At 43.9% G+C, this 13,657-nt stretch overlaps 1 protein-coding gene across 6 annotated transcripts in view; it reads right to left on the reverse strand.

Annotated features, from left to right (window-relative positions):
* The window catches only part of g (adaptor-related protein complex 3, delta 1 subunit-like garnet), a 285,419-nt gene that overhangs the window by 256,566 nt on the left and 15,196 nt on the right, over window positions 1-13,657 (reverse strand). For all 6 annotated transcript variants that reach the window (XM_075671312.1, XM_075671311.1, XM_075671310.1 and 3 more), the window contains exons 4-7: window positions 10,300-10,380; window positions 10,111-10,218; window positions 9,423-9,552; window positions 8,994-9,133 (exon numbers count right to left, since the gene is read on the reverse strand). In XM_075671312.1, the coding sequence (XP_075527427.1) occupies window positions 8,994-9,133; window positions 9,423-9,552; window positions 10,111-10,218; window positions 10,300-10,380 (459 nt within the window). The remainder of the gene's footprint in view (window positions 1-8,993; window positions 9,134-9,422; window positions 9,553-10,110; window positions 10,219-10,299; window positions 10,381-13,657) is intronic.

Raw genomic sequence — 13,657 nt, forward strand, 5'->3', positions numbered from 1 at the left:
GTACTGTGAGCAGCTTGTTCAAACCAAAGAAGCACATAGACTAATGCAGATCACCCCCCCCCCCCCCCCAAGACAGGCTCTCTATCACATACCTCCTGGATAATTCGGAGCATGAAACAGTCTTTGCACATGCTTTCTTTTATAAATTATCTTTTGAACATGAGAAATACTAGTAAGATATATTTGTGTTAAGGGGCTTACTGCATAGTGTTCAGCACCTTCACACCTGTAGTCACTGACACAGGGAGTAATGACCATGGACTTGTCTACATCAATTATATGAAGAATCCAAGCAAGGCAAATCTTGACAGTAATGAAACAGCTTACATGCATATTCATAGTAAGTAGTTGTGTGAATTGAAGCACGAAATCCTGGCTGCAGTTGGGGCTTCCACAGGAAGAGCATTCTCCTAAGTAGTTTTCACTTGGACATGCCATACTTACTCAATCCTAATACTAACCCTGTCAGCCAAGCCTCAACCCCTCATCGCTGTCCTAAACCAGCTGCCATAGCTCTGCTTACAGCTTCGCACAGCTACTTCCTCATAGCAGCAGCCAACAACTAACACTGATGCCTTGTCGTTTTTACACAGTCGCAATGTCAGCCACTTAGTAGAGTTGTTTGAATAAGTACACTTTTGAGAGCACTGCTGTCAGGCACATCAGGCACGTGCTCACTTTGCATTTGTTTTTATCAATGTAAACTACCACTTTGAAGCATAGAAAAGTGAACCAAGAATAATTTGCTGGGCCAAGTACAATTAAATCTGACACTCAATTACAAATCACACTTTGGCACTTGAGCTTATGTTTAGTTGGTCCAGTAATTATCAACCTGGCTAATCAATTATGGTTTAGTAGCATGACAAAAAATATATCCCAGTTTGCAGGAAAACACTGCTCACAAACTGGGACACCTGTGGGGATCGAAGTGCCTTTCCGCGCCTCGTCCCCCAGCTCATGCACTGCGCTTAGTTCGATCTCCGAGAACCACCACCGTAACAGCAACATGGAGGACACAGCTAGCGCGCCAGAGCTAATTTCTCGTGCAAACCGTGCTTCTCCCTCCCAGGGTCAAATCGCCGCAAGGGCAAGTGGCACCAAGATACACCCTGATTGGCCTCTCGAGTGGCGACCCCCAGGTGACCTCTCCATCCGAGCTCCCTTCCACTGAGCGCTTTATCGCTGCGGCAGATGCTCACAGGCCCGCAACGAGTTGCTTACGTGGGACCTTTGCTCCTGAGACTTCTCGTTCTCGTGCTTGGTGCACTGCTTCCCGATTAGCCCTAGTGCAGCGGGCGTGCATACTCATCGGTCTTGCGGCGAGCCTTTGCCTGTAAGCGCCCTGACTATTGCAGTGCGCTGTATCTTGGGTCAATAAACCCGTGCTTATTGGCGATCTGACTCTGGAGCCTTCTCTGCACCGTGTCGGAGAGTCAACGAACCCTGTCATAGCGCCTTTGTGCATTGTGAAGTGGAGGAGCGTTGTGCCCTTTTCTGACCATAACTCGTAAGGTGAGCCTTGTGCAAACCAATCTCCATGCACCCTGTACGCTTATAAGCCAGTAGTACCACCGCACTAAAATCAATTCCAAAGGGGCAACAATGGGCAACTCAAAGGGACTCAAAAGTCACTTTAATAGAGGCTACTTATTCTGTAAACAATGCAACTATACTAACTAGATGAGCACACTAACTATGCAGCTAAGCAATACACATGTTTCTTAAAGCCAGTTTGTAAAATCTTCATGCACTAGTGAAAGGGTGCACCTTAAAGGGCCCCTCACCAGTTCTGGCCAATTTGAGCTAACAAGTGCAGAGCATACAATGCACGATAACGATCATGTCTACCAAGTATTATGTCGCTCCATGCCGCAGAAAGGCCTGAAATTTCAATCTTAAAGCCCTTTTCCCTTTCCCTCACGGCAACCGTGCTCCAAGCCGGACGGTGACATACACGTGTTCCAGTGCCTACATACTCGTGTTCGAAGTGTGACATCAATCATCGAGACACGTGACTTCGAGAATTATTCAAGGCAATATCTGTTATTTGTGTAATATGTTGCTTGAACAGACGACTTAAAACTTAAAGAAATAATAAAACACGCAAACCGAATGTGTGCATCTTTTTCTTTTACTTCGCACTAAAGCACGAGAGATGTACTTCCGCTTTGTCGTGTGCAGTCATGCACGCAGACACCGATTCTATGTCATTTTCTACCGTGTTCCAGCACAGGATCATGTACTGTGATTCACTTGTGTCTGCCTCAGTATTTGTGTAGCACTTACTTATACCGCTTGCAAAGCGCACAAAATTGCCCGCTGCGCGAAACGAGACGATCACAACAGCTCGCATGCAACACAGTCAGCGGAAATGTGCTGCGCCACAAGTAAGCGAGGAGGAAAAAAAGTGAAAACGGGGCACATGATGTATGAGTCACGCGATCCTCGAGGTCCGGTATGGGTGAATGCAGGGAAGGAATTTCGCTTGCGGAGGCTAGATGGGACAACTGGAGAGAGTGTCTCGGTTGGCAGTAGCGCTCGCTTCGTGAAATCATGGGTTCGTGGCACTGAAATATTTCTATCTCGACTTTTAGTGAGCCAATTTGAAAAATTTTTGTGGCAGAACACTCCCTAGAGGACAGGTAAGAACTTCCAGCATATAACCAAATTTGCTATAGGGCCTGGTGAGGGGTCCTTTAAAGGGGCACTATAAGATAAAATTATTTCACCTTTATTACTGATGGATTACCCTCACTGAGAATGCCACCTTTACCGCACACACACACAAAAAAAAAAAGACTGGTGGCGAAGCCAGCTTGACATTCGTGCACCAGCTCACCCCGACATCATGCATTTTGATGGCACCTGCTAGGGCCTACTTAATGCTCTATCTATAAAAATGGACTACATTGTGTTCTAAAGGAGGCAAACGTTGAACATGGCAAGCTTTGGAAACTTATACTGAGCGAACACAGTTCAAAAAAAAAAAAAAAACATCACGCTAATATACTGGCGTTGAGGTCGGACGACTTCAATAGGCCCATAGAGTTTCTCCATGGATGGGCCTCTGCTGCCTTCTTTGATGATGCTGATAGTGTGCTATTGGTTTCGATTTCAGCTTTGCTAGCTGTGAAGCATCGACGGAAGGAGGGCTTCACTCTTATTCATGATTTGGCGCAGGCTCAGTGCAATTTTCCGCTAAAATATCGTTTTGGCACAGGATGGCGCAATTAGCGCAGCTGTTCCACCATTGCTTGGGAAGTGCAGGGCCTCCTTTCCGACTATATCCCGAGGACACACTTCAATAAGACTGGAAGCACGCACTGACTGGATGTGTCCAAAGACGACTTGCTGTGGAAGACTGGTCAATTCAGAGTCTGCATGGATTTCTATGCGGAAAATACATGACCAGCAATTCATAAATACAGTAAAATCTCTACATTACGAACCTCTCTGGATGGTGCAAAATGAAAAAGCGTAGGTTTGGGCACGTTGGTATTCCATAACATTTAGGTCCCTTTTTGTGCACCAAAAACCTAAAAGTTATGGTGCAGAAACTCCATCACACCTGAAATTCGTACCACCCAAGAATGTTTTAAAAAAAATATGGAAATTATAAGGGGGGACACAGCAATGCAATAGCCAACATGTTGAAAATTTTAGATTTCTACATTCATTTTCTTTCCGCAAACTTAAAACCTTCCCTTATCTCATGGCTGAATATTTGTAATACGCAGCAGAATTTGAGAAAACTGCACATTTTCAGTGTGTTGTCTTCGAAATTGGGAAGAAAATCAGGCTTCCAGAGGTGTCACTGCACTGCTGCGCCACCGTTCTGAGGCTGCGGCCGCAAATGGAACAGCAGCGCTTAAATCAACCAATGACAACACCCACGAGTGTTGTGTGCATTGTAAAACTCTTAAAATGTTGAAAAACTCTTCCGAAAAGTGAACAAACATGCAAGATAGCGAAAAGCTACGGGTAGGGCCATAGAGCAAACATAAAATTGCAACTACTTTGTAGCTCCCGTTGGTCTCACTTTCTTGGCGGTGCCATATGCCATATATTTGGTTTCAACTGTAAGTCAACCCCCCACTTCAGATTTTCAAATTAAAAAAAAAAAAAAAGAATAAGTCGACTTACAATCATGTAAATATGGTAGTCACCGGTGTGCTGGAGCCTCCTTGCCGACTCCACCAGAAGTCATGCAGCGGCTCGATTGTTTGTACTATTAGGCGCGGCACAAAAGGCAGTTTGCAACATCCATAATTTAACACGATACTATAAGCTAATGGACTTCGGCTGGGACTTTGGTGGCTCGATTGTTCGTATTATTTGCAGTGGCACAAAAGGCAGTTCACATCATCCATAATTTAGCACAATGTAAGCTAATGGACTTGGGCTGGGACTTCGGCAGCTCAACTGTTCGTATTATTCGCCGTGGCGCAAAAGGCAGTTTGCAACATCCATAATTTAGCACGATGTAAGCTAATGGACTTGGGCTGGGACTTCAGTGGCTCGATTATTCGTATTATTCGCCACGGCGCAAAAGGCAGTTTGCAACATCCATAATTTAGCACGATGTAAGCTAATGGACTTGGGCTGGGACTTCAGTGGCTCGATTATTCGTATTATTCGCCACGGCGCAAAAGGCAGTTCCCAACATCCATAATTTAGCACAATGTAAGCTAACGGACTTGGGTTGGGACTTTAGAAGAGTGACTCGTCATCTTGGCCCTGCAAAAGTGGATGTCCGGTGAAGCTGTTGAAAACCACCACTACAACTGCTGAGGGAGGTATGCAATGCTTTATTGTTTGAGAATAATGATAGTAATGGTAATTTAAAGCAATGATAGCAATGGTACATTTGACAGCATGCTGCCGCTGGTCATATTGCCATTTCTTTTTCCCTTTGCCGCTCCTCATATTCACACTGCTCCTTGCAAGTCCTATGCAATGCCTATATACAGCGGTACTGCAACAACAATCAGTTCTTTAATATACGAAAGGCTAGGGACGTCACTCCCTACATCGCAAGCTGCCGTCACTGCGTTAACAGGAGCACCTTATCAATTATGTGGTTTGGACGCTTGTTTCAGGCTTGTTTTTTAATGGAACGAATGCTGTTCTGTATGTTGCAAGCGTGATTCCAAAGATGGTACCATATTTACTAGATTCTAATGCGCCCTTGATTGTAACACACACCCATTTTCCGTGACCAAAAAAAAAGGAAAAAAGAAACCGCCCTTGATTACATTACGCACCAGTTTGCCATGACTTAAAAAAAATACAGTCCTTTACAGTACCATGCACCTCATTCTCTCATACAGAAATACAACTTTCTCTCCTTTGGGAAAAACAAAAGATTCACTCCCAATGCACTAAAGTTGCAGTAAATAAAGTCGCAGCTTCACCCGAAAGGCGAAGCATCGGTAACGATAGCAAATTAGTAGACAGCTATATGAAAAGTAAAAATAGTAGTTTTATCGGCCGTGTAAACTTTTAAACATTCCCTTACTAACTAAATTAACAAGCATAGTGTCACGCACACACAAGCAAACATGAACACATCTCACTCAGTGATCGCGGAAACTCTAAGAGCTGGAGTGAGGAACTGCGATTGCAGGTGCAAGGGAATTGACCTTTGTGCGGTCTCTCGCTTTGACGTGAACTAAGCGACGAGAACACAGCGTGGTGCGCCTAGATGCGTACTCTTATCTTCATCACAGATCGCTTTCAATATAGGGGCCCCCCGCAGCCGCGCCGTACGTAGCAGCCGCCGGTGTAGAATGCTTTTCCTGTGTGAGCAAGTACTGCATACAAGTTTCGGGAACTCCAAACGCCCGTGATGTGGCCTGATTTCTGTTCATCTCCACACACGTGATCGCCTTGCTTTTTGACCCTTTGAGGGTCGATTTCTTTTGCCATATGCGACCACGTAGGGTCAATTTTTTTATTGCAGATTCCAATTCTTCTTAGGGACTTTGAAAAAAATTTATTGTAATTTTTCTAGGATGACTGTAAAGTGAGAAAAAAATATTTTGCGTTGGTATATATGTACTCTTCATTCATGAATAACAATAAAAAAGGAAATAAAATTATAATGAAAAATTTGATGCATTGTTATACACATAGTTCAAGGCTTTGAAAATGTGCAAACGAGAATATTTCGTAAGACTCAAATATTCCTGCTCTTACACTAATATGTACACCCTTGCAATTTTTTAACAATATCGACCGCGTGGCACGTCAGTGGCCCTTTAGCAGTGAGGTGATGCCCTAAATCCGAACAGCGCCGCAGAATACATTCGAACTGGAATTCGTCTTGCACGACCGCACATACAAGTGGCAATTCTGCAGCCCTCACCGCTACAAAGCCATTGGCACGCCCTGCGGTCGACACTCGCATGTTATTGTTAAAACATTGCAAGGGTGTACATCCATAGCATAATAGAACTGTGTAGGTGCGCGCACTCAAGAAAACTGCGTGGTTGTGTGCCCGTCAAAAAAGCAAAACGTGTGACAAACTTCCGCTAATCTTCATCTTATCGCCAACCAGAGGCAATTAGTTCTTGCAAGTGCAAAAAAAAAAAAGGCACTGGAAACGCTTGCATGGCGGCATCCTTCCTATGCGCACCCCTGTGAGTCCTAAACGAGCGAGAAACAAGCAGTCGCCCTTTGAGCGATTAGTAATGAGATAGCCATCAGTTAACCGTGCAACAAAAACCGAGAGAGGGAGGCGCACGAAAAAAATTCCCTGTATTCTCACATAATGGCAGCACATGACAGAAAAGAAAAAGCTAGGATATTGGCGTGCTTTTTAAACGTACAGATGGTGCCGTAAATATACGGCATCGACCATTTTTGGACTTGTTCGCAGCGTCGTATATTTATGTCATTGACCCTCAAAGGGTTAATTGCGGCATTGTGATGAACTCAGCATGTCTTTTCAGTCAGCACTTCCATTCTGATAGAGCAAACGAAGAAAACGGGAAGACAGACAGTGCACTAAGCTAAGCCAAAGGAAGCATTGCCTAAGCACACATACTACAGCACACGAAGAAAGCTACGGCAGCTAGGATCGAAACACGTACGAGGTGGCCATTTTGAAATGCCGGTGGCGATATGGTAATGCAGATTTAGGGTTGTACTCGATTCTGATGTGCACGCAATTTTTGGATCCATTTTAATGGAAAAAAGTGAGAATTAGATTCGAGTAAGTATGGTATGTACTACTTTTCGCTTCCCTTTTTAGAGTACTTAAAGCCTGCTTCACCTCCGCCGCGGGTTGGCCCGGTATTACACTACCGTCGGGATCAGCCCACATTTTTACCCATGGATGATGACATGAAAAGTGCCGACCAATGAGAGGCTAACAGCTTCACTGTAAAAATTCATATCACCTCCTAATTCGTACAAGGTGTGATCATATCAGCAGGTTCCTACTGTAAAGGGTTCATGTATACAACATATGTCTACAATTATATTCATTAAAGATAAAAAGATAGGCTTCAGGTCTACTTTTTAAATTGCAATTACCGTATTTACTCGAATCTATCACGCGCTTTTTTTTTTTTCAGATAAAAACGGGTCCGAAAATTGCGTGCCTGTTAGGAACGAGTACGACCCTGAATCTGCGTTACCATATCACCATCGGCATTTTAAAATGGCTACCTTGTATGCGCTTCGAGCCTAACTGTTGGAGCTTTCTCCATGTGTTGTAGTATGTGTGCTTAGGCAATTTAGCTTAGGTTAGTGCACCGTCCGTCTTCCCGTTTTCTGCATTTGCTCTATCAGCATGGAAGTTCCAACTGCAAAGACATGCCGAGTTCATCACGATGCTGCAATTAAAAGGAAAGCGATCATGTGTGCGGAGACAGACAGAAATCGGGCCACCATTACGGGCATTCCGAGTTCCCGAAACTTGCATGCGGTACTGGTGCAAACAGGAGAAGCGTTCTGCACTGGCGGCTGCTACATACGGCGCGGCTGCATGGCCCCTATCTTGAAAGCGATCTGTGACAGAGATAAGAGTCTACGCATCTAGGCGCACGGCACTGTGTTCTCATTGCTTAGTTTGCGTCAAGCGAGAGGCCGCACAAAGGTAAATTCCCTCGCTCCTGCAACCACAGTTCCTCTCCAGCGCTTAAAGAGTTTTCGCAGTCACTGAGTGAGGCATGTTCATGTTTGCTTGTGCGGGCGTGACACCATGCTTAATTTGGTTAGTAAGCGAATGTTTAAGTTTAAACGGCCAATAAAACTGCTATTCTTACTTTTCATATAGCTGTCTACTAATTTGCTATCGTAACCGATGCTTCACCTTTCGGGCGAAACTGCGACTTCTTTTAATTATCGGAACTTTAGTGCATTGGGAGTAAATTCTTGTTTTTCCCAAATGAGAGAAATTCACACTTCTGTATTAAAGAATAGGGTGCGCAGTAGTGTAAAGGAGTTTTCCTTTCTTTAGGTCCCGGCAAACGGATGCGCGGTAGTGTAAAGGAGTTTTCCTTTTTTTAGGTCCTGGCAAACGAGTGCGCGTTACAATCGAGAGCGTTTTTTTCCCTTTTTTTGGGTTGCGGAAGTTGCACAGTACAATCGAGTGCGCGTTAGACTCAAGTAAATACATTATTAGTGCATTGGCAACTAATGTAAGAAATCTTATGCGTGACATATTCCACCCAGTTTATTGTGTTGAAATACTTTTTCAACATATTTCCCTGCATAAACAATGTACATCCAATTTCACATTGAATTTTGGGAAATAAAGTGAAATCACTATGCATGTACTAAATACAGCACCAATGAAGCTTAGACATTTGTTGGCGGCTATACCAGACCCTGTTTAGTTGCCATCGGAAATACAGACATGCGCTGCACTTGACAGATAGCTGCATCATCGATGCCCAAGGCCCCAGGGCCATTGAGGACAAGCATTCCATTTGCCAAACACTTGTTTCTACATGAGGACCAGTCAATCGAAGACTGCTCACCAACTTGATGATTTTGATCAGCATCCAGTTGTTAGTGGAGCTTGTCATGAGCTTGAAAAAAACTGGTGCTAGCGACAGGTAGTTCTTGGGGTTTTTCCGCGCCAGCTCACAGATGACATTCACTGATGCAGACTGCACACCTGCAATTGGCGAGTCATCAACAGCGGATGCATTTCAAGAGCAAATGCACATAAAAGAGCTCTGGTGATTAGATTACAACTCGCACATTCCCCAGTCCTCCCAGATGAGAACCAAAAACAGTGACAACCACATGTTTGGCATGCATTGTAACCGAAACTTACTGCATGCAAGATGGAAATTGTGTCTCTGAGAATTGAATTTCCATTGAGGAAACGTCCAACCAAATCTGCGCCCAATGTATTCATTATGACAAAGTATTTGCTTTAAAAGAAAAAAAGGCACGCCTGCCTGGGTCAGGGTCTTCCAGTTTTTCTTTCAGCCGTGGAAATGCTGGCCTCAAGGCATCCGGGAACCGAAGGAAAATTTTGTACATGAGCAGCACCGCTTTCTTGCGCAGGTAAGGCTTGGTGGATGTGAGCTGCAAGAGTACACACACAACATGTTGCACAAGCCCTGTTCTGGGCATCAACTACTAGCGCTAAGAATCCCGAGACGACTGTGCTGCCAGGTGACATCTTTCATGGCATATGTCATGGTTGTCGTGTGTACACAGTGAAGTTAGCCCACTACAAACTTAAAAACAATCCTTCCCCCTAATCAGCACGTATGGTATAGCACATCACAAAAGCAAAGATGCTTTATGAACTGAGCGCGAAATGATCACGCTACAATGTGGCCACAATGCGCACAGATTAGCACCAGCATATGACAAGTCCTCTGGGTGTTACACCTTGGTGGTAAGTTTGTTGGTGCAAGTTATTAAATTGCCTTATATTATTGTGCAAGTTGCAACACTAAGATTAACTTAACTGTGATAAAACATAAAACCATGCTGCAACAAAGATGAAACTAGACAGCATTTCTGGAACTAGCAGCCCACAGCTATAAAGAGACAAGACGAAGCAGCTCATATTCCACTGGCCTGTAGGCAATCCAAACACTTGCTAGAAGTGGCATCTCTGAACTGACCACTCACCAGTGTCATCACATCATTGGCCAAGTCCCGAGCCAGGTCAGCTGTCACAAAGCAGGCCAGGCCACTCATCGCTGTGCCCGAGTCATACATGCTCTGACTGTTCAGGTCCTGTCAAGCACACAGCCTGCTCTCAAGGGAAGGCTCAGTCACTGAGCAATGCGTAAAAGATGGGGGCACCCCCCCCCTCACCTTTCGAATCATGTTCGTGGTAAGCATGAGGACATCTGTGCCTTCGTGGAAGCTCTGTGACGCAGCCAGATAACCAATGCGCTGCAGGCAAGAAAGGCAGGGTGCTTGCTATGCACTCTTTCCAAAGAAGCCCCCGCCCCCCCGCCCCATCTCGAGCGTAGGGAACAAACCAAGATAAAGCAGTAGTTTATGTATTGATAGTGTTAACCGAAAGGCTGATACAAGGTAATCATAACATAAACTTCAAAGATTGCTACCGACACAAGTACTACACAAATCAAACAAGAAAATGCTGATTAAGTAATGTCAATTTGACGCAAGAATATCTGCAGATATATTAACATGACCACTGCACTACAGACTACTAAGACACCATAAGAAACAACAGCTGTGTCATACAAAATCATATTTTCAACATCATACACAAGAACTTGGTAAACATCACGCAGAATCATTCCTAACCATGTCAGATTGCATGTGCCACCTACATCACTAGTGCCACAAAGAAGCTAATAATGTTAAGCATGGTTACATAGAAGAATAATAGGCCAGTACCAATTTTTCTAACTGTTCTGGACAATCAATTTTGGTGATGTTATGTGGCATCACATTCCAGTCTTCAATCCTTTTTGGAAGAAGGGAATACGTAAATGTGTTAACCTTTGCAGGTATGGGCATATATTGGCCGTCGTGGTTAGATCTAACAGACTGTCAAATCTGTGATGTTCTGTTTATATATATATATATATATATATATATATATATATATCGCTGTTTCACCTGTTTGCACACGAGTAACCGTGGCTGCACATATTTTTTCAATGTTGTTTACTTGATTCTTCCTATATAGATACCATATTACGCTAGCATATTATAACACGGGACATACCGATGGCAGACATGCAGTAAGCTTAACATCTCGGGGAGCATGTTTCTATGCATCTTACAAAACAAAGTTTAACCTCTGCGGAATTACACAAGTTAGTGATGTGTTTTTCCCAAGTCATCTGATATTGTAAAACCTAAATACTTTAAATGGCTTGAAAAAGTGTAGGTTAGGGCATGTTGGTATTCCATAACTGACGTTTTTTAGCGCACGAAAAGGGACGAAAGACAGTGGCAAGACGCGGACACAGCGCTAACTTCCAACAAATGTTTTATTTCACGAAGCGGTACACATATATATAGGTAACACACACCACCGTACGCATGCGCATATGTACTGATTTCTAGTCAAATGAGACAGCAACGAGACGTGTAATGGAAAGTTAAGATGGTATCAAAGATGAAAGAACGACCATGCATAGCCAAAAAAAAAATTTCCTTTTTTTGTAATTGCAAGATTAAAATGTAATCTCCATCAGGCCACCCTCTGTGTCACGTTTAAAAAATCGAATTCTTTTCTTGAAAGATCTATTGAAGGCGCGCTAACACAAGCACTCCCTAAACTAGCTTACTTTGCCGCTTCAATAATCTCGCCTGTTGTTTGCGCTGGGCTTCTTCCTATCACCGTGCACTGTTTATAAATGGGACTGCACCTATGCTTTCTGCAGTGAAAAGCCAGATGCCCCACTCCTCCAGTACGCACATTTGCGTGTTCATGCAACCTGTCATTTACGCACCTTCCCGTTTGGCCGATGTATTTTTTGCCGCACGACAGGGGCAGTTCATACACGATATTGTTCTCACAATGAACGTAGTGTTCCTTGCTATTTGTCCGGCAACTGGGCTTCTCAGAACCACTGTAGCTGGCCTTGCACAAGTTGGACAGCTTGATTGGCGCTGAAAAGGTGATGCTTACATTTGCGTTATTGCCAATCTTCTTCAGTCTGTGCGAGATATCGTGGATGTACGGTATGATTGCGCATTTCTGCTAACTCTCACATTTTCCAGTGAAGTAGACTGCTCATCCTGTCGCCCGCGTTTTGCGGTCTTAAGGAGACCTTTGGCCACAGCTGTGATGATATGCTGCGGGAAACCGGCCTGTTTCAGGCGATCCACTTGCGCCATAAAACTAGACAAACACTTGTGAGGACATGAGCGGCGAAGAGCATTCATTAGGGTTGACTTTTCAATCCCCCTCTTAACCAATTTAGAGTGGCCTGATGAAAATGGCAGTAGCGGTTTGTTCACCCTTGGTTACTATGCCCAGCACACCTGGCGTACCTCAAAAAACATTCTTATATCGAGAAATCGCAAAGTACCATCGTGTGGCGTTTCATGCGTAACAGTAAGCGGTTGTAAACACTTGTTGAAAAGATCTAGCACTTGCGTGACATCAAGACAAACCTCCCCGCTAGGGCTTGGATCAAGAAGAACAAGGTAGTCATCAACGTACCTATACACCTTTTTTACATTTGAGTTTTCTAATTTGGCATCCAGTATCCTGTTTACATGAGCAAGATAAAGGTCACTTAAAATTGGCGCAATAAAGGAACCAATGCAAATTCCTTGTTTTTGAAGATAAACACTTCCATCCCACTTGGAGAACATCGAGCGCAGATACACAGACAATAGTTCAAGAAAACCCTGTGTAGATAGGCAGATGGTGTTTACAAACTTCAGTTCATCGTAAGCATCAATAGCCTCTTGAACACATACTAATAACTCATCATGTGGCAGTGAATAATATAGATCTTTTACATCTATAGAGAAAGCTTTCAAATTACTGCCTACATGCGTCTTCAGGTACCCTATTACTTCTTCCGAGTTCTTGGTCAGAAAAGGATTATTCACTGCAAGCAACTTCAACTTGAGTTGAAGGAAAAGCCCTACGGACTTTTGCCAAGTTCCACCTTCTGACACTATAATGCGCAGTGGCCATTCTGGTTTATGGGTTTTGATCGAAAAAAACATTTCAAGGCTGCCGGATTTTTTACTTTCGATTTCGCGGACCAGTTTACTCAGGTTTAATTTCTGACAAAGCTTCTTAGCTTCTGATTTCACTTTCACAAGTGAGACATCTTTCCTGCTATGAAAAATGGAATCCAAAGCCTCATCTGCCTTCTGTTTCAATGAGTTATGTGGGATGACCACAAAACCACCTTCTTTATCTGCAGGAAGCAGTGCCAAGTTATTTTGGCGAAGGAAATGTTTCACACGTTTTTAAGGGCACTACAGGCCTGGATGGCTTAGCTCGCGACACAACATTCACACCTACTGAGATACACCTTCCTACTTCATTTTCCTCAGCACATTTTGAAACGTCTCTAACTATTTGCCCCGGTCGTGCAGCAAAAAATACATCGGCCAAACGGGAAGGTGCGTAAATGACAGGTTGTGTGAACACGCAAATAATGTGCGAACTGGAGGAGTGGGGCATCTGGCTTTTCACTGCAGAAAGCATAGGTGCAGTCCC

The sequence above is a fragment of the Dermacentor variabilis genome, chromosome 10 (assembly GCF_050947875.1).
Source record: "Dermacentor variabilis isolate Ectoservices chromosome 10, ASM5094787v1, whole genome shotgun sequence".
Classification (NCBI taxonomy): Eukaryota; Metazoa; Arthropoda; class Arachnida; order Ixodida; family Ixodidae; genus Dermacentor; species Dermacentor variabilis.